The following is a 19384-nucleotide window of genomic DNA, read 5'->3' on the forward strand; positions in this document are numbered from 1 at the left end:
GAGAACTACTTATTCATTACGTTTCATCTCTGGCTGCTGTAAACTTTTGATAATAGTAGCAGCCACCAGCCCCTTTTGATATAAGTAAACAATCAACTTTTAAATATGAAAAGTAGCTACATATTAAAAGCAAGAATTTGGAATCTTATTTGATCCATCTCAAAAGTAGAGGCAAATTTGGACAGAGACACTACTGAACTGAGAAGTTTGAGCCAGCATGAATTTTCATTCCCATCTCTTGCTTCGCGTAGAGCGTAGGATTGTGCTCGAAAAAGTTGGATGGCCGGAGCTCAAACGACTCAGTCAGCGTTGGCATGATCGGAAAATCTTCCTGGCATGGCACGTGGTGGAAACCTAAAGTGTACCACAACACAATGTCCTTGTTCTCAATTTCCCTATCTCTGCATTATATTATATGGCCAAATAAAAAGAGATACAATTATTAGAAGTCCTAAACAATATCATTGCAATTGATATTATATAGTATGGTAGCATATAATATATGTACCTTTTGGTCCAAGTAGCCAAACTGTCATCTCCATGGCTTCGATCAGTGCACAAACCTCCAGCCCATTTCTCAGTCTTGTTGTAAGGTGTAACCCACACATTATACTTACTGAACGCTCCTCGGATTTGAGCATAGTCGTCGTCTGATAAAAGGGTGCCGGTTACTGATCCTGGCACCAGCTTGTAGCCCACATTGTTGCCTATCTTAGTCTTTTTGTTTGGGTTCACCACAGACACCATTGTTGCTCCTGAACCAAGCCTGATTCTTGCATCAGATTCCGTTTTGGCTGCTTCGCTCTCGGCCCTCCAGTAGCTCCTCCTAAGAGATATGTCTCTGCTCACACGAGACGTCTCGAGGCTAGTCTTGATCAAGGAGTTTTCTTCACCATCAACGTCGAGATCAAGATTGAAGATCAAGAAATGGTCATGGTTCACCCCTATTGTGTTCTCTGCTAATATTGTGCCATACACTTCCTCATTTATCTGATCCTTGTGTGTGTAAACTGATCCCTTCACTTCAAGTAGGCCAGTCATCCCAACCTAGTCACTCAAACAAATGCAAAAGCAAATTCAATAAAATCATCAATCTTGGATACTCTTTAATCAAAGAGGCAAGAATGTGAAGACTAACTACTCACAGTGACTCTAATGATACCAGTTTGCTTGAACTCCCAATCCACAATGTAGTCATAGTTCCCGACAGCCGACACCATTCTAACAACGAGGCTGGACTCGGGCCTGACCTCCGTTATCTGCAAGCATGAAAGTCAATTTAAAAGGCCTAATAATGAAGAGTGAGACGAAAAATGACTTGCCGTTTTGCCAATTATTCCAAGCTCGGTGTGGCGCCACATGACGTCTCCTGCATGTTTCTCGAAAATGCAAAAGGCGTTAGGGATTCGCGCAGGCGTCCCGTCCCCTGAGGTGAAGTAGGCATCCACGAACACCGCATTTTTGGGGCAGTCTTTCAAAGGCACAAGCGGCACTGCAGCGACACCGAATCCAAGTTCACCCGAATCAAAGAAAGTTCGATAATACCACTCCTCAGTTAAGTCCATGTATGGTATGAACACCTCAGACACAAATCCCCTGTACATCACTCTGCGCTGCTCATCCTTCTCACTATCGTAAATCGACGCCATTGATATCACCAAACCGGCTCTCATGTCGAACGAAACATGCATCTCCCAACCTCCCCACCTACACCATTTCAACAAACAACAATAATTCAAGATTGAGGCATCCTGAAACACAAAAAAGAAAAATTACCTCAAAACATGTCCATCGAAAGTGAAATGGCAAAGTGGTGCATCCTCATCTTCATGATCAGCATCCGATGGAGTGGAGCTTGTGTAGTCCGTTCCTTGAGCTTTAGGGACGGGAACCACAACGCGGTCGCGGAAGCCAATGATCTCCATCCGATCAAGATCAACTGCAACCGTGATGCCCTCAATAGGCCTCATGTACATATTAACCGTCCCATCCAAATAGTAACACATAACTCTCACCATTCTCCTACTCTTCTCCTCCCCAAACCAGCCCACACTAAAGCTCATGCACACCAATTCCTCCATCATCAGCCCTCTCTTCTCAATCGAAGCGACAAAGGGCGGATACGACACCGCGAGGTTGCTCGCAGCCACTTGCTCCTCTATGTTCAAGAGAGGGTAGCCGTTGCCTTGGTAGAGCCGGTCAGAAACCACCGAGCTTCGAGAAAGGTCAACGATGATTTCATGGGTGGCGCCGTCGATACGAGCAAGGACCAATGCTCGGCGGGGTGGGGCGGAACGGAGGTTGGAATGCCAGAGTTGGATGTGAGACTTGTTCGGCTCATCAAGGCCAACGTAGTGGAAGCTCACGTTGCCGTTGCAATGGCTCTTGACGATGGATCCGACTTCACTCAGCTCCGACGGAGTTAGGGAGTTCAAAGGGTGATGGCTATCTTGGATTGAAAATGAAATGCTGACTAAGATCACGAAGAAGAAGATAACATGTTTCAGTGATGGAGCCATTTTTTTGGCTCTGTTTCAGGGTATGGAGGTGATGATTTTCAACTTTCAAGTGGACAATTTTATATTGTTGGAAAGTTGCAAATAGCGATGCCTAATTGGAAATATAGTACTCTATAGTTGGTGAAAAGAAAACGACCTTATTATTATTTTTATTATATTTTGGGAAACATGTGATGCGCCTGGTAAGGGAATATGTTGTACTCTATATTTATCATTATCATTCTTGCTGCAATTATCATTCTTTCATATTTTATCATATGGGTTACATGATAAAACAAACTAATAAAGTGGTACGATAAGATTTCCATATTTTCATCTCTTTTTTAAATAAATTTATCATAAAAGAGAATGAACTAACCAATTGTAAATTGTAAACATACTTTAGATATCCAATCGATTTTGTTCAAAAAAATATACGGTTAATTGTCGTAAAAATTTTAGTGGAGTAAAATTTGGTTGAATTCTAGTCTGTCTTGCAATTTTGAAAAAAATTATGAAATCTGAATTTTTCTTAATTATCTCATGGTAGTATAATATTGTTCATAATTTTCAAATAAAATGTCATTTCTTATAAATAAATAATAGTATTATTTAACTCATCAGCGCTAACATTACTATAGTAATTGGCAACATTTGTTTGTGTTTCTAACTCCTACGCCCGATCTTGACATTATATAATTGATGAAATCAGGGTATATTTTTTTGTCCCTCGACGAATGATACTCTCTCCATCCCATTGAATTAAGTCATACTCTCTCCGTCCCGGGTTAGTCGCACGTTTACTTTTGGACACGGAGGTTAAGAAATTATATTAAATAAATAGGAGAGATGAAAAAAGTAGGAAAGATAAAAGAGAGTAAAGTAAATGATAGAATAAAAAAAGAGTGATTAGATGTTTTGTCTTTTGTTAAAAAAGGAAAGAGTACAAATAACTTGGGACGCCCAAAAAGGAAACTAGTGCAAGTAACGCGGGACGGAGGGAGTATTTTTTTTTTCAATCCGCCATATACAAATAGTTCATAATTATTTATTTATGGGATCCATTATCTACTACACGTTCCAACTATTTTTTTTTTCTCTTTTACTTTATTAATTATGTATTAAAAAAATCTGTATCAATGTCGAATGGCATATTTTTATGGAACGGATGGAGCATGTGTTTCGAACCTAACAAGCTTATTAGCACCATTTTTGGCTTTGGTTCGGTATGGAGGTCAGGTGATGATTTTCGAGTGGAGAATTTTACTCCTTGTTGCAGAGTGCAGACTATGCAGATTGAGACGACTGCTTTTCTAAATATAGTACACCAAAGAGTCATAGACTAAGTAGGTGAAAAAGAAAACGACCATTTTATTATTTACACGTGATTTGTCTGGTAAGAGCCAAACGGTATGTTATAATACTATATATAAGAGCATCCGCAATGGGCGGTTAGCGACCGGCTAGCCGATTCGTTGCGCTGGCCGATCGACTAGCCGAACTATTGGAGTCGGCCAGCGCGAAATCGGCGAGCCGATCAGCGTGGGCTGGCCGATCGCTCGGCGCTGGCCGATGCGCTGGCCGCCATTGTGGCGGCCCGATCGGCCAGCGCCGAATTTTGTTTTTTTTTTTAATTCTTTTTTTTAATTTTTTTAAATTCTTTTTTTTTTAATTTTTTTAATTCTTTTTAATAAAAAAATTTAATTCTTTTTTTTAAATTTTTGAAAAACTATATAAACGCGATTTTCTCTATCTCTAAATTTCTGTACAAGAGCAACATCTAACGATGGACAACAACAACTAGCCCAATACAAAATTAAGACCTAAAACAGAAACATGTCATACCAGCGAGACCCCCGTTCGGCTAGCGGCAAACTATAACAGATTCAAGGTGGCTCGTGTGTGGAAGCCCGGATTTTTTTTTATTATGTTATTTTTATGATTTTTAGTTAATGTACTTTTTTTTATTTAAATAAAATTAATGAATTTTCCCGTATATGTCTCGTAAATTTAATTCCGTATTTTAATCGTAATTTTAATTCCGTAAATGTAGTATATTTTGAATTATTTTTATTGCGGCTGGCCTATGGCTGGCCTAAATCTGATGTGGCAGGTGGATTTTTTAGTGTTGCTGACGTGGCAGGGGAGAGAATGGCTGGCCTATTGCTGGCCTATGGCTGGCCTAAGCACCATTGCGGATGCTGTAACCTCCATCCCCAATTAATTCTATTTTTGGCATTTTCTTCAGCCGTGCATTAATTGTCTACATTTACATTTTATTATAAATAGTAAGTAGGTCTCACATTTTACTAATTCATTACACTCATATTTATTATTAAATTAATATACAAAGTAAGATCCATATTTCACTAATTTTTTCAACTCATTTCATTTACATTTCTCAAAACCCATACCGAAACCAAAGTGGACAATTAATAGGGGACAGAGGGAGTATCATTTATTATTTTTTAATATTTCATCATATGGAGTACATGACTAAAAAAACTACTCTCTTCGTCTCAACTAAGTTGAGTCATATTCCTTTTAGGGATGTCCCAACTAAGTTGATAAAAGAACTGGCAGCGGAAGCGTTCGATAAATCAAACAAATAAATCACATAATAATCAGATCTATTTAGCAGATTGTTTAGACAAATTCTATTCGAGTAATTATCACATGTATCATGCTCATAACTTGAGTTAATCATGCTTTAAGTATAATTGAAACCTAAAACATGATTTTCTACGGAGCAGAAATAATACCTTGTTGATTCTCCAAAGAATCGTCGATGGCTAGCGACTTCTCCACGTGACGCTTTGAATACTAGACCACGGATCTTCTCTCTGGTTCCCGAACTGTACTCCAATATCACTATATCAGTATGGGCTAATCTCACCGGAATACTAGGACTTAAATAAAAGAGACAGAAAAAGAATCCTACTCCGCAGAGGAGAAGAAAATTTCGACCACCACTAAAGGGTGGGGGTGAAATTTTTAAGAAAATAAATTGTGTGTTATTTTTGTCTCATTTATTCTCTTAATTATATTAAGTTCTTTTTGGGCCCAGACAGAGATTTATGGAAGGTTTTGGATATGAACTCACCCAATTTACTTTTTACTAATTAAATTGAACCCACAATTTAATACAAGCTTTAGTTGGAATATTATGAGCAGCCACTACAGAAGTAATATTGAACTCTCCCCATCCAAGTTTCTGTTTTAACTTTCATTTCCCGCACTTAGGATAAAAATGTACATTAATTAATTAATGTCTGCTATGCGCTTAATTAATTAACTTCTTATAAATTCCAAGAATGGACTTAGCATGAAACGTTTATTTATTATTCTTAGAGTAATCAAACTCCAACTAGCTAGGTTCCGAAAAATAAAACTTTATTTCGCGGTCCTCTTGAGGAAATTATCAAACGAGACTCACCTCGCGCACGATTCAACATAATAGCAATACTAGCACCGCTAGATATTAATCACCACTACCCAATATATCAGGATTATTGGATTGCAAAAAACCCGCACCATTTGATAAGTCAAAGTAATGCATAATCAATACCGTATGCTCAATGCTAACCTACATTGATTAAGAAACAAATATTTATCAAGACCTTGCCTTTTAGTAGATAGCATAAAGACTCGTCTTGCTGTTAGATCCGTTTAGTGTTTTACCACACCAATGTCATCTTATTTCAGTAAGGCTTAGAAATATGCGGACTGACATTGGAACCTTTCACGATGGATAGTCTAATTCCATCTAGGCCGTGAAATTCTTCTTTTTCTTTGTTTAGGACTGGCCGTGTTACCTTAAAGTGAACGACGCCCACAACCGGTTTACTAAAACAAAGACTTAGACTTTGTAAAGTTTACTTATACATTTAGACATGCAATTAACATCCATTAAATGTAAAACATAACAACATTATGACAAAAATAATCTGCTTTATTCCTTGAAAAATAAAATAAGAGTTTTACAATATTCAATCACTCGAAAGGTGATTTCTAGTATACAAACTTTTAGAGTTGAGTCATTTCCTTTCCCGACATAAAACAAAACATTCAATCACTCTTACTTTATTCCATAATCTGCTTTATTCCTTGAAAAAATAAAATAAGAGTTTTACAATATTCAATCACTCGAAAGGTGATTCCTTAAAAAGAGGAATAATCTGCTTTATTCCTTGAAAAATAAAATAAGAGTTTTACAATATTCAATCACTCGAAAGGTGATTTCTAGTATACAAACTCTTAGAGTTGAGTCATTTCCTTTCCCGACATAAAACAAAACATTCAATCACTCTTACTTTATTCCATAATCTACTTTACTCTCTCGTTATTTCTCCTACTTTATTCCTCTTTTTCAACATAAAAATTCTTTTCCTTTTGACCCGTTTCCTAAAAATGAAATTCTCCATTAAAAAAATGGACCTCGTTATTCACTAACATTAGTTCCACGTACTTCTATCTTACTTTATTCATTTTTTTTATCATCTCTCGTACATTACCAATTTTATATTAAAACTATGTCATTATTTTATGTTAAAACCCATGTCATTTTCAGAGTTTCTATTTTTAGGAAACTGAGAGAATAATAAACTAATTAATTGAAATTATATTGTAAATATCCAATCGATTTTGTTCAAAAAAATATATGGTAATTTTCGTTGAAATTATACTCCATACAATTTTAAAAATCAATTAGAAAAATTACAAATTTCCGTTTTTCTCGATTATCTCATGGTAATATATTGTTCATATTTTTCAAATAAAATATCATCTCTCATGGCAACATTTTTTTTGAATAGACAAAATTTGTTGTTTTTGATGCCCACACCCGATTCTGAAATGATATAATTGATGAAATCAAGGCACACTTCGGTCTCTAGATAACTGATAGTCATGGTTTTTCATTATAAATAAAACATATTTTATAAATTTTAATATTAAATTAATTAGGTTAATCTTGTTAATTAAATTCATAATTAAGTTATCAATTCAGTCTAAATATGTTTGACCATTTAATTTTAACTGAAATGTTAATTCTAGAACAAATGTAAGTGCCATTGATGGGGTTTGGTGCCCTTTGCATCACAAAAGATTTGCATAAGCAAATAAATCATATAAAAGATATATTTGACTGATTATGTAATTAGTTACATATTAAACACATAATTGCTAAAATGCAAATATTTTGCTTAAATTACTGAATTTTACAATCCATCTCCATATAAATATTTTGTTACTTGACAGGAGTAGGTTTCTCGTTTAATTGACTTCAGCTTACACTAAATTTTTAAATTTTTTACAATAATTTCCATGTAAATTTTCGATAATTGCACTCGATTTTTAGGTACCTAATTTTTTTAATGATATTATTTGCTTAAATTTAATTAATATAGTGCTATAGGATTGACAAATAATCGCAGTTTGAGATAAGTTTTAGTTGGCCTTCCAAAATAAAAAAAATAAATAAATGAAGGTATAAGAACCGACGAAGAAAATAGTACTCCTTCATCTAACTAATGGCAACATTTGTTCATTGAAGTAAAATAGAGAGAAAATATAGTAAATAATTTAATATTTTAATGAATTGAGAGAAAATGATAGGATTATTTTAAAAGAGAAAGTGGTCGATTGAGACAAACATGATGCAAAAGGTGATCATCTTAGATACGAGGAATTAAATTTTTGGGTTTTGGGATTGAATATTAGAAAATCACCATTTTTAAAATATTAGACCTTCCTAAAAATACTAGTATTTGTAATTTTAATATTTTTCTTAAAGAAGACTAATAGAGTTTTTCATTAATCAATTTTCTGGGATTGAATATTAGAAAATCACCATTTTTAAAATATTAGACCTTCCTAAAAATACTAGTATTTGTAATTTTAATATTTTTCTTAAAGAAGACTAATAGAGTTTTTCATTAATCAATTTTCCATGTGTTATGTGAGTTGAATCCCAAACCTACTCCTTCCGTCTCCAAACAGTTTGAACTATTTCTACTAATTTCTTTTACATCCGTTTCTAAAACGTATAAACTTCTAATTTTGAAAAATTCAAACGACATATTGCTCCTACACATCATTTTATTTTATTAACAACTTAAAACTCGTGTTGAATCCATTGTTCACACTTTTTAGAGACGTAGGAACTATTATCGTAACAATTATAGTGCACTTTATGCTCCAAATACTATTTGCAATTCACATTTAGAGGGCTGGTAATGAGAGTAAGATACCAGTGTATCTAAATGCGAGATGGGCCGGGCTCGGCTAGAAGGCCCAGAACCTTAAAAGTTAAAACAGCCATTCTCTTAGTCGGATCGAAAACGGAAAGAGTATATATATGAGAAAAATAATCAAATCGATCTACCTTACTCATCTAGAATAAAATTCTTAATCAGTAAATATAGTAGTGGACCACAAGAATGGTGAGTGAGAATTGACAACACATATAGCATTACTTAATTAACAAGAATATCCATCAAACCCTAATTAATAGAATATCCATCAAACCCTAAAATTGGTCCTGAACATATGACCATTTTACGTTTTTGGTCCTAAACATTATCTTTTGAATTTGTGGTCCTGAACATATGGAAATTTGATCATTTTGGTCCTCCGTCAACTATTCCGTTAAAAACTAACGGTCAACGGGTTTTATTCCAATTTTGACCAAATTAAACTTTTAATTCTGATTTTTTACTCCATAATTAATTCCCTAATTATTTTTTATAAATATTCTTTTAAACCCTAAACATTTTATCACGTAGTATAATCTCAATCCTTTAACCAAATATTGAAATCAAACAATGGGTAAAAATTAGTAATCCAACACCATTATTAAACACGAAGATGATGCATCTAAATCCGAAATAAATAAACACCCAATTCTTTCACAAAATAAGTAAAATATCCAAATCATTCAAAAAAAGGCTGAGGAATTTCAAATTCAACAACAATATCAACGGCAATTCAGCTCGCTAATTGCAGCAAACTCTTCTTGAAATGCAATGCTGCTGAAAAAACTCTTCTTAAAAGTGACAAGCAACCATTGCTAGGTTTTGCAAACAATCTCCCTCATTCTCACTCTCTGAACTGGATGCGAATTCCCCAATTTGCCACAACTGGACCGGAATCTCCTGCGACGATGAGGGCAACAGAGTAATTTCAGTGAGGTTGTCGGGAATCGGCCTCCACGGCCCTATTCCGGCCAACACACTCGGCCGCTTATCAGCTCTGCAGATCTTGAGCCTCAGATCCAACGCCATTAATGGGTCTTTCCCGCTTGATTTTGGAGGCTTGAAAAACCTAACCTTTCTTTATCTTCACTATAACCGTTTCTCTGGGCCACTCCATTTGGATTTCTCTCTGTGGAGGAATCTAACCGTTCTTAATTTGTCTCACAATGCCTTCACCGGCACCATTCCTAATAATAATTAGAGAATTAATTAGGGAGTAAAAAATCAGAATTAAAAGTTTAATTTGGTCAAAATTGAGATTAAACCCGTTGACCGTTAGTTTTTAACGGAATAGTTGACGGAGGACCAAAATGATCAAATTTTCATATGTTCAAAACCACAAAATCCAAAAGATAATGTTTATAACCAAAAACGTAAAATGACCATATGTTTAGGACCAATTTTGACCTTTATTCTTAATACTGAATTGACACGTATAACTTTTTAATAGTAGCATGGACCAACATCATTCAAATACGTAAGACATACTTCTACCACCTATCAGAAATGTTCCCTTAAAATACACGAAGAACATAGATATGACATTGCATTATGCTAAAAAAGTTAAGGAAATTAGTATTGTGTAGACAAACTATAAATGCCACATTATAAATAAATCAACGAGTTATTAAAAAAATTCGACCGGGCTTCATGGTTGCTTAGTAGGAGTAATATCAATTATTTTTAGAATTTCACACGTTTAAATTTATATAGCTACAAAAGAGTTGTGTCGGTATATGTAAATTGATATATAAAAACAGCTGCAAAGTACTAAAAGAAAATAAATGGAGACTTGTCTATAAGAATTATAATATTACATATTAGATATGATAAATTAAATTATAAGATATGTGAAGTAGAATTATAGAATAAATATTGGACTGAGAAAGAAGTGAAAGGCACATAAAATATAAAAATAAAAAATAAAAAAGGCTCCTTCTAGGTAAATAGGGCTCTTCTATTACAAGGGAAATACTATTATATTTGAAATAGACATTTTACCAAAGGAAATGTGGTTCGCATGATTGATTTGCAATTGCAAAGAATTATAGCAACGTTTCTAATAGAAAAAAGGGAAAGTGTAAAGAACCTAAACATGACTCCTGTCTAAGCAAATACACACTTGAAGTTTCTCTCTCTAAGCTCGGTAGTATTTCTCTCTACAAACTTGTGTAAATTGTTGAATATGTCTTGACCACTCACCCTCTCCTCTAAATGGGGTGGCTGCAATCCCTCCTCTCTCCCTTCAAAAAGCTGTGGATTCGTCTAAATGCTGCTAAGAAGAAGAGTAAGTATAGTAGATGATCATCATGCACTTACAATATTTCTTAATTTCTATGTTTTTCATGTTCGGATTTTTGTTAGGTAGAGGGATGTACATTTTGTACGAGGATGTGAAATCGTGCCCTTATGAAGACGTCCATGTGCTTTGGTCCATATTGGTGGAGGCACATCGGCCACCGTTGCCACTGCCACTGCCGCCGCCTCCCAAGTGACGTACGCTTCTCCATTTAGCAAGAAAAGCGTATGACACGACGGGAAGAAACCAAAGAGACAGAAAAGTGAAATACATACATGTAAATACGATAGAAACTTTCTTTTACATTTCGCTTTTCAGTTATCCTTTTACAATTTTTCAGGCTTATTCGAGGTAAAATTAATACACAATGCTCATACATAATTTTAGTCTACATAGAGTTACACACCCACGAGTTTCCAGAATTATATGATCTGTATTACTATTTACTACTATTTAACATTTTAAATTTTTACAAAAATATATATTACCTTATACGCCTCGTTTATTTTAATATATATATAGTATTTATTTAATACACAAGGTAAAATTTGTTTTTTGATAGAATGTTAACTGTAAAACAAGCTCTAGGTAGAGTCCACTTAAAGATCTTGATCGATAATTGAGATTAATTTTTAACAAGATATATAAATATAATGTATTTTATGAAGTTTTACGTAAACAATAATGAATTTTCCATTATATGCTTTTTCTCACGCTAACAATAATATTATACGCATACACTAATAATTTTTATACTATAATACTATAATTATTCTTAACTAGTTAAATGAAAGTTTGTGTAATAATTAATCAGTGATTGAGAAGTATGTAGTTATGGTAAATTAAAGGTAAAGATAAATTAACAAAAATTGTACATACAATCAAATTTTAAACCAATTTTTATTTAAATCGGTTTTCTTATTAATTATTATTTCTTTACTTAATTGCCCTTTTGCTATATTTGTAAAGTTCAATCAATGTCAAATTACATTAATATTTATGGAAATAGAGTGTGAAAATATTAAATATGGATGATCACTTCAAAATAAAAGTACCACTTATTTGGAAAGATCGCATAAATTGAGGTTACACTAACAATTTGGTTGATAACATTTTTCCTAAAGCATTAAACATTATTCAATAAAAAAAATTTGAATGCAAAATAGTATTATTATTTTATTGGATGGCAAAGCATTACGAAATATTTAATAAGAAAATATTTGAATGCAAAGTGTTAGTATTATTATTTGGTTAAATGATAATATTAAAAAATTAAGTATACATACATATAGTTGTTCATATACAGTGTAACTTATAATTTTAAGAGTTATTTAATAATAAAATAATTAGATAAAAAATACTAATATTATTTTGTTGGACTAGCAATAAGAGATTTTGTACAAATGAAGTAGCCATTTTTTATAATTACAAATTAAATATTAATGAAATAATTGAATGCAAATGACTACGATGACTCCAATTGATAATCACAATACTAAGAAATTAAGTAGTTGTTTTTATAAATTTAAATTTTAATAATTATTTAATAATTAAATATGAATGACTATGATTATTTCGTTTAATGAGAAATCAAGTATATATATAGTCATTTTTATAACTTAGAATTTTTATTTAAAAAATTAATAATAAAATAATCAGATGTGAATGACTATGAATAAATTGTTTGATGATAATACTAAGAAATTTAGTATACATGCGTAGTTGCTTTTATAACATAAAATTTTAAGAATTATTTAATTATAAAATAATTGAATTAAAAAATACTATTATTACTTATTGGGATAATAACACTGATAAATTAAATATATATGCTTGTAGCCATGTTTTTAAATTCCGAAATTTCAAAATTATTTAATAATAAAATAGTTGGATGTGAATAACTATAATTTTTTTGTGTGATGATAATACTAAGAAGTTAAGGAATCAAAATAAACATAAGAGTTTAAAATAAATCAGATTACTTTCTCTAATAGATATTTGGCAACCAAACATTGCCTAAAAAATCAAGCATATGTCCATGTTGTTATTTTTATAGCTTAGAATTTTAAGAATTATTTAATAATAAAATAGTCACTGGTTATGAGTGACTATGATTATTTTGTTTGATGGTAACACTTAGTAATTAAGTATATATGCATATTGTCATTATTTTAAGTATATATATGATATAGTCATTTTTTATACTAAGAAATTTAAAAATTATGTAAGAATAATTAGATGCAAATGGCTATTCTTTTGATGATAGTACTAATTAAGAAATTAAATATATATGCATGTAGTCATTTTTATAAGTTAGAATTTTAAAAATTACTTCGTACTAAAAAAATAATTGGATGCGAAAACTATTGTTTTTTCTTTTGATAGTAACACTATTAATTAAGAATATATTCATATAGTTATTTTTTAGGAGTATAATTTACAAATTTTAAAAATTATTTAATTATAAAATATTAAATGTGAATGACTATGATTATTTCGTTTTGTGATAGCACTAATTAAGAAATTAAGTATATATGCATGTAGTCATTTTTTAAGTTTAGAATTTAATTAAGAATTACTTAGTAGTACTAAAAAATTAATTGGATGTGAAATACTGTTGTTGTTTCTTTTTTTATAGTAACACTTATTAATTAAGAATATATTCATATAGGAGATAATTTACAAATTTTAAAAATTATTTAATTGGAGTATAATTTAATTGGATGTGAATGACTATGATTATTTCGTTTGATGATAATACTAAGAATTAAGTATATATGCATGTAGCCATTTTATAACTAGAAATTATAAAAAATATTTATTAATAAAATAATTATTTCATTTGATGGTAAAACTAAAAAAATAAGTTGAAGGAAGAAATATCCTCATTATTGTTAATGGAAGAAGAAGAATAATAATAATAATAAATTATACAACTAATGTATATTATGTACGTAATTGATTACAATTTGCAAAGATGTAGTAGTAAATTATTTCCTAAATGTGAAAATGCCGATTATGGAAAACTTAATTTTTCCTAAATGCTCATAGAAGGGTAATCACGTACTACATTGTTATAATTAATTATGATTCATTTATTATAAATGTAAAATTCCTAAATTGTCCAACTTTGTATATACGATTTTTGTTAATTTATCACTACTCGTAAATTAAAATGAGCTGTTGTTGCCACGTCAATTTCCGGCAGTTAATGTGGCAGTTATGATAGGTTCTTCACAACTTCCAAAGTTTAAAGGTTGACTAATGAATTGATAGAGCTAAGTTTTTCGAGTAGTCATTATGATATTTAAATGATAAGAAATTTCGGATCGATGTTTGATTATTATGGCATAATCTATGATTTTGGTAACTAGTATTATAAAAAGTACATGTCATTTGTATTTCTATTGTTCCATTATTTTCAAATGTAACTCATTATTTTGTACTATTTGTTGTCATTTAATACATTAGAGCCTCTCAAGATTAATTGTTAAGTCTAAGTAATACTACAATGAAGTATTATTTGCCAAACAAGGCTAATAGTTAAGGTAATTACCAAAACAAGACTTTCACAAGGAAAAGAAGAAGCTCAATCTTATTAAGGAGTATAACACACTGGTTAAAAAAAACTCAGTCACAGGTGACAGTGGAGAAAGAGCAGAACTTGTGTGTTTACGGAGTTGAAGACGCGACGAATTCAGCCACACGCGGGAGCCACTGTTCAAAGTAGATGTGGCTATCCGAGTCTGCTCGTGACAAAGCACCAAGAGGAGTGACACTTATCTGCAATAGAAGGCAAAAGTTAATCACTGAACTAGTTGAGATCTCTACACTCCGAGAATCATTTTGGACAGGGACATACATATCCATCTCGAAGTGCAAATAAGTCTAAGTCAGTGCCCCCAACTTCCCCGCGTGGTGATCCTGTTACCTATTAATAAACAAAATCAGGCCGTGTTAAAATCATATAAACACTACAAATGAAACGATTTCAAGCCGCCAATAGATAATACTACTATCATACTTCTCTCTCAAAAAAACGGTGTTCGTCTTGCAAATTCAAAGCCTCTGATTCAGAGTATGATGATGCATCCATATCCATAGTCATTGTTGATAACATTTTCCCTCCTTGAGTGTCACTACTGACTTGCCTCCACCCTGTTTTCAGATGTGTAGTTGCCTGCTTGGTCAGCCGGTAACCCTGCTCAAGGCCCAAGAACGAATCCTATCATTCTTCTTTCAACCACAACACCATGCACTACAACTATCAACATATCTTAGCAATTTAGGGGGGAATTCATCAGTAAACAAAGCAGAAGAAGGCCTGAAACCTAGATCATATGATGTAGTAATATTTAATCTTAATTCAAGTACGGATGATGATTTTTCCAAAGCAAATACTACAGTATTACCTTATGGTTGACAACATTGGTTGGCACATCTATATTCAGAAAACAGTTGTGATGGTAAGTTTTATTTTTGATTTCAGCTAATATGGAACTGATCACGGGCAAGCAAACCTCAGCTGCTAATGCAAAATCATTGACATTACTAATCCCATGAACCCTGCATGTTGGCAACAATACACACTGACTCATTCAACTTCTTCTCAAAGCTAGAAAACAAGGCTACTTATTAACAAAAACTAGTATTGGCAAATCTTTTGCATCCAAAAAGTCCATTTATATAAATAAAAAAGAAAAAAGAATGCTATGTCATGGTTACCATTTATATGATATAGAAACAGCAGGTACACCATTGAGAAATGCTTCACGAGCGCCTGCTACTGTCCCTGAATAAACTCTGCAGTTATTGATGTGAATAGGAGGTATTAGTTACTGGTTCAATGCTCAGATCCATTAAAAATTACTACTGGTTGCATATAGGCATCGAAATTGATTACTTTCAACATTTACATTGGAAATGGAAAAGTTGGCATTACTGCATTTTGAAATGGAAACAAATCCCAACACAGACATAAGTTGGAGCAATCCCTAAAGCAAAAACATTTATAGCATCCAGAACTAGAACTCAAATATAGGTGTGGATTCACTTTCAAATAAAAACTAGTAATATAGTTATAGTTATCAAAATTGATTATTCTAGATATTCCATAGCTATATGTAAAACACAAAACGTCATTTAAGTTAACATCACTGCCATTTGAAATGGAGTAAACCCAGACGCAGATTGAACTAGAAGAGTAATACAGGTATGGTTACTAACACGTGATAACCGCAGTTGCTACCCATGTTAATTCCGCTGATTACCTGAAAAAAGAGATTGAATTGTGGTCATTTTTGGCAATTCTTCATAGTTGAAAACTCATATGCCAAAAATTTGGGGTAACAATTCTTCAGTTCTAATAAAAATGCATGCCACTAGCCACTAGCCACTAGGTAGACATACACTGTAGCAGTCTATAAACTAGAGTTAGACAAAGTTTATCTATGCACAAAAATCAGGAGCCAAATTTGAAAAACATAAAGGAAAATGGGGAGGACAATCTTCTTTATAAAGAGTGCATCACCATTTCAGCTAAAGCAATATATTCTTTACCAGATCAGGCATTGAGGGAAAGAGAGCTTTAGAAATACCCAACGACGTACAGTCAGCAGGAGTTCCTGCAATACCAACAACATAACTTAGAAAAATTCAACATATGACATTTAGACTAAGTTAGGATATTGAATCATATTGAGTGACTTGAAAATACTTATCCCATTTTCAAGTTTATTCCGGTGATGTTTACACAAGTTCAGTAATGAAGTGTATCATTCATTGCACAAGTTACAGACATTAGCAGAATCTAGTACAGATCAAAAGAAACCACGCCCATCATAACATTATTTCTTCACATGCTTTTCAAAATGAAAAGAAACGTTGAGGCGTGAATGGTAGACTGACCAGAAACTGCAAAAGCAACGGCACCACTGATGTCGTGAGGCTTGGCTGAAATAGGTTTTCTCCATGTGATACAGTGACTAACAGCAGACTTTTCGCTGGAAACAAAAATTAATTCGTTGCATACATCTATTATAAGTAGTTCTTCAAAATCATCATATAAAAACTCAAAACTCACCACTCAAATTTGGAGTGACAGAGTACTTAATCAATTACACATTTACACAACAAACTAGCCAAAAGAGGATAATTCTAAAATTCGTGCACTCATTTGCGAGTAATTTTTGCTGCCAAAATTCAATTGCAATGAGCTCACATACTCATATAAAGTTATAAACAACAATCTCAACTAAAATTCAATGTTTAGTTGTTCTTTTACTATATTTGAGCAATCTGTTCCAAATTATTCTTCTATAGACCATTCCTTCACAAAGAGCATTTAAACTAGAATAAAAAAAAGCATGATACACTGACACACACACCTATTAGGTGCGCAGACGAAGACTTGGAACAGATCGGAGGAAACGAGGGTACGAACAAGAGCTTGGAGGCCGGGGGCGTCGATTCCGTCGTCGTTGGTCACCAACACCGTCGGAAGATCACCACTCATCGCTGTTATGCACTCTTTGTTTTTCCGTTACTTTTATGGCGGGCGTTGAATTTTAACAACGGGATTATTGTTTTATAATACTCCACTACTCAATATTCTTTCCGTCCCCGTTCAAGATGACTCACTTTCTTTTTCAATTAGTCCCACCAAAGATGATAACTACTAAAAATAAAAAATTTTATTCCTACTTTATTATTCTGTCCATCTAACACAAAATAAAATTGCATAAAATCTCATGTCGCTTTCTTGTCCTACCATTCACTCTTTTTATAGTAAGGTTTTCCCTCTAATAATATATAATTAAGGTTTAATTTTTAACTAATAGGAGTAATACTTTAATGCTGTAACAACTTTAGTAAGTGCACTACCTTTTTTTCCTAAAACATGACAAGGTATAATCATAAAATATTATTTAAACCTAATCCATATTGTTGAATGCATTGTGTTTGTTTGTGCTCTAATAATATAAAGCTCATGAACTTTTCTGTTAAGAGTTAGTAATTTATATATTTATACATTGTGGTTATATGTTGTTTGTTTCTGCTCAAACCTGCTTGATTGTTTTTATATATTGAATTTGTATATATCATGTTTTGTTATACGTAGTACGTGTCTCTTATGCAATTACTCTCTTCGTCCCTGAAAATTTATCAACTAATTCTTTTTTCGTCCGTACTTAAAAATTTATCATTTTTCACTTTTTCGCTTTTACCATCGTTGGTAGTGGATCTCATATTCCACTAACTCTTTCTCACCTACATTTTATTATAAAATTAATATATAAAAGTAGGACTCGTATGCTATCAACTTGTTCAACCCACTTTCTATTATACTCCATCCGTCTCAGATTTGTAGTAACATTTTGCCATAAAAGTTCGTCCCATATTTGGAGTAACATTTAGAATTTACCATATTTACACATAAAATTTTACCCTATTATTCACTAAAATTACACTCAAATGTCATTATTTATATTAAAATAAATCAAAACAAAAATAAAAAACCAAAAAGTCAAAGAGGGATCCACCTTCAACCAACTCACTTCATTTATTACACACTCCATCATCTCACTCCACCATCTCATTTCATTTATTACACCCTCCACCTCTCACTTCATTAATTACACCCTCCACCTCTCACTTCATTAATTACACACTCTACCAATTCATTAAAACTCGTGTCATAACTAATACTACATATGTGGGACGGAGAGAGTATTTCTTAAAACCCATGACAATTCAAATGGCGAAAAATCATGGGGAACGATGGAAGTACTATATTACAGTCAAATTAATTAATATTTTGACTTGTATTGGAAAAGTACGATACTCCATAAATATGCCAAGGACATCATTCATTCGTTCTCAAATTGAACATTTTAATGGTCAAATACTCAAATTCGTCTCATTCGCCTTCAGCTAAAAGATACTCTCTCCGTTCCGTTTAAGATGACACAGTTTTTCTTTTTAGTTTGTTTCAACTAAGATGATACATTTCCTCTTTTGGAAACTTTCTCTCTCTAATTAATACACTCAACCACTTTTTATCACTCCTATTAAAATATTCATCTTTCTTTCTCTTTCTATTTTAATACTTACACCCACCTTTTTCTCTCTCCAATTAAACACTTTAACTAATAACTCCTAAAATCTTGTGCCGGCTAAGCAATGTGTCATCTTAGTCGGGACGGAGGGGATAGGATTTTTAATTGATTTAAGTGACTTGTTTTGAGTATTTTGACATGATGAAAATGGAGTACAGTTGCATAAAAGTTTAGGCTGTATGGGGAATTAGTTTTATCAGAATCATATTATGGGAC

The 19384-nt window shown here is 32.7% G+C and overlaps 2 protein-coding genes and 1 long non-coding RNA gene across 3 annotated transcripts; 1 reads left to right on the plus strand and 2 right to left on the minus strand.

Moving 5' to 3' along the window:
- Positions 1-123: 123 nt before the first annotated feature.
- On the minus strand, positions 124-2542 carry LOC125192233 (primary amine oxidase-like). The gene is made up of 5 exons (XM_048089745.1): positions 1777-2542; positions 1323-1707; positions 1146-1259; positions 509-1047; positions 124-401 (listed from the first exon to the last, which is right to left on the minus strand). The coding sequence occupies exons 1-5, from the start codon at positions 2517-2519 to the stop codon at positions 191-193; spliced, it is 1992 nt and encodes a 663-aa protein (XP_047945702.1). The 5' UTR covers positions 2520-2542; the 3' UTR covers positions 124-190.
- An 8299-nt stretch (positions 2543-10841) lies between these two features.
- Positions 10842-11543, plus strand: LOC125191999. Its single transcript, XR_007171286.1, has 2 exons — positions 10842-11039; positions 11117-11543. It is a non-coding gene; the product is annotated as an uncharacterized LOC125191999 (long non-coding RNA).
- Positions 11544-14534: 2991 nt separating this feature from the next.
- Positions 14535-17603, minus strand: LOC125196473 (5'-nucleotidase SurE-like). Its single transcript, XM_048095003.1, has 9 exons — positions 17438-17603; positions 16959-17053; positions 16611-16675; positions 16278-16321; positions 15777-15854; positions 15464-15617; positions 15076-15252; positions 14914-14982; positions 14535-14834 (listed from the first exon to the last, which is right to left on the minus strand). The coding sequence occupies exons 1-9, from the start codon at positions 17563-17565 to the stop codon at positions 14724-14726; spliced, it is 921 nt and encodes a 306-aa protein (XP_047950960.1). The 5' UTR covers positions 17566-17603; the 3' UTR covers positions 14535-14723.
- Positions 17604-19384: the final 1781 nt, after the last annotated feature.

This window comes from Salvia hispanica, chromosome 6 (genome assembly GCF_023119035.1).
Source record: "Salvia hispanica cultivar TCC Black 2014 chromosome 6, UniMelb_Shisp_WGS_1.0, whole genome shotgun sequence".
Lineage (NCBI taxonomy): Eukaryota > Viridiplantae > Streptophyta > Magnoliopsida > Lamiales > Lamiaceae > Salvia > Salvia hispanica.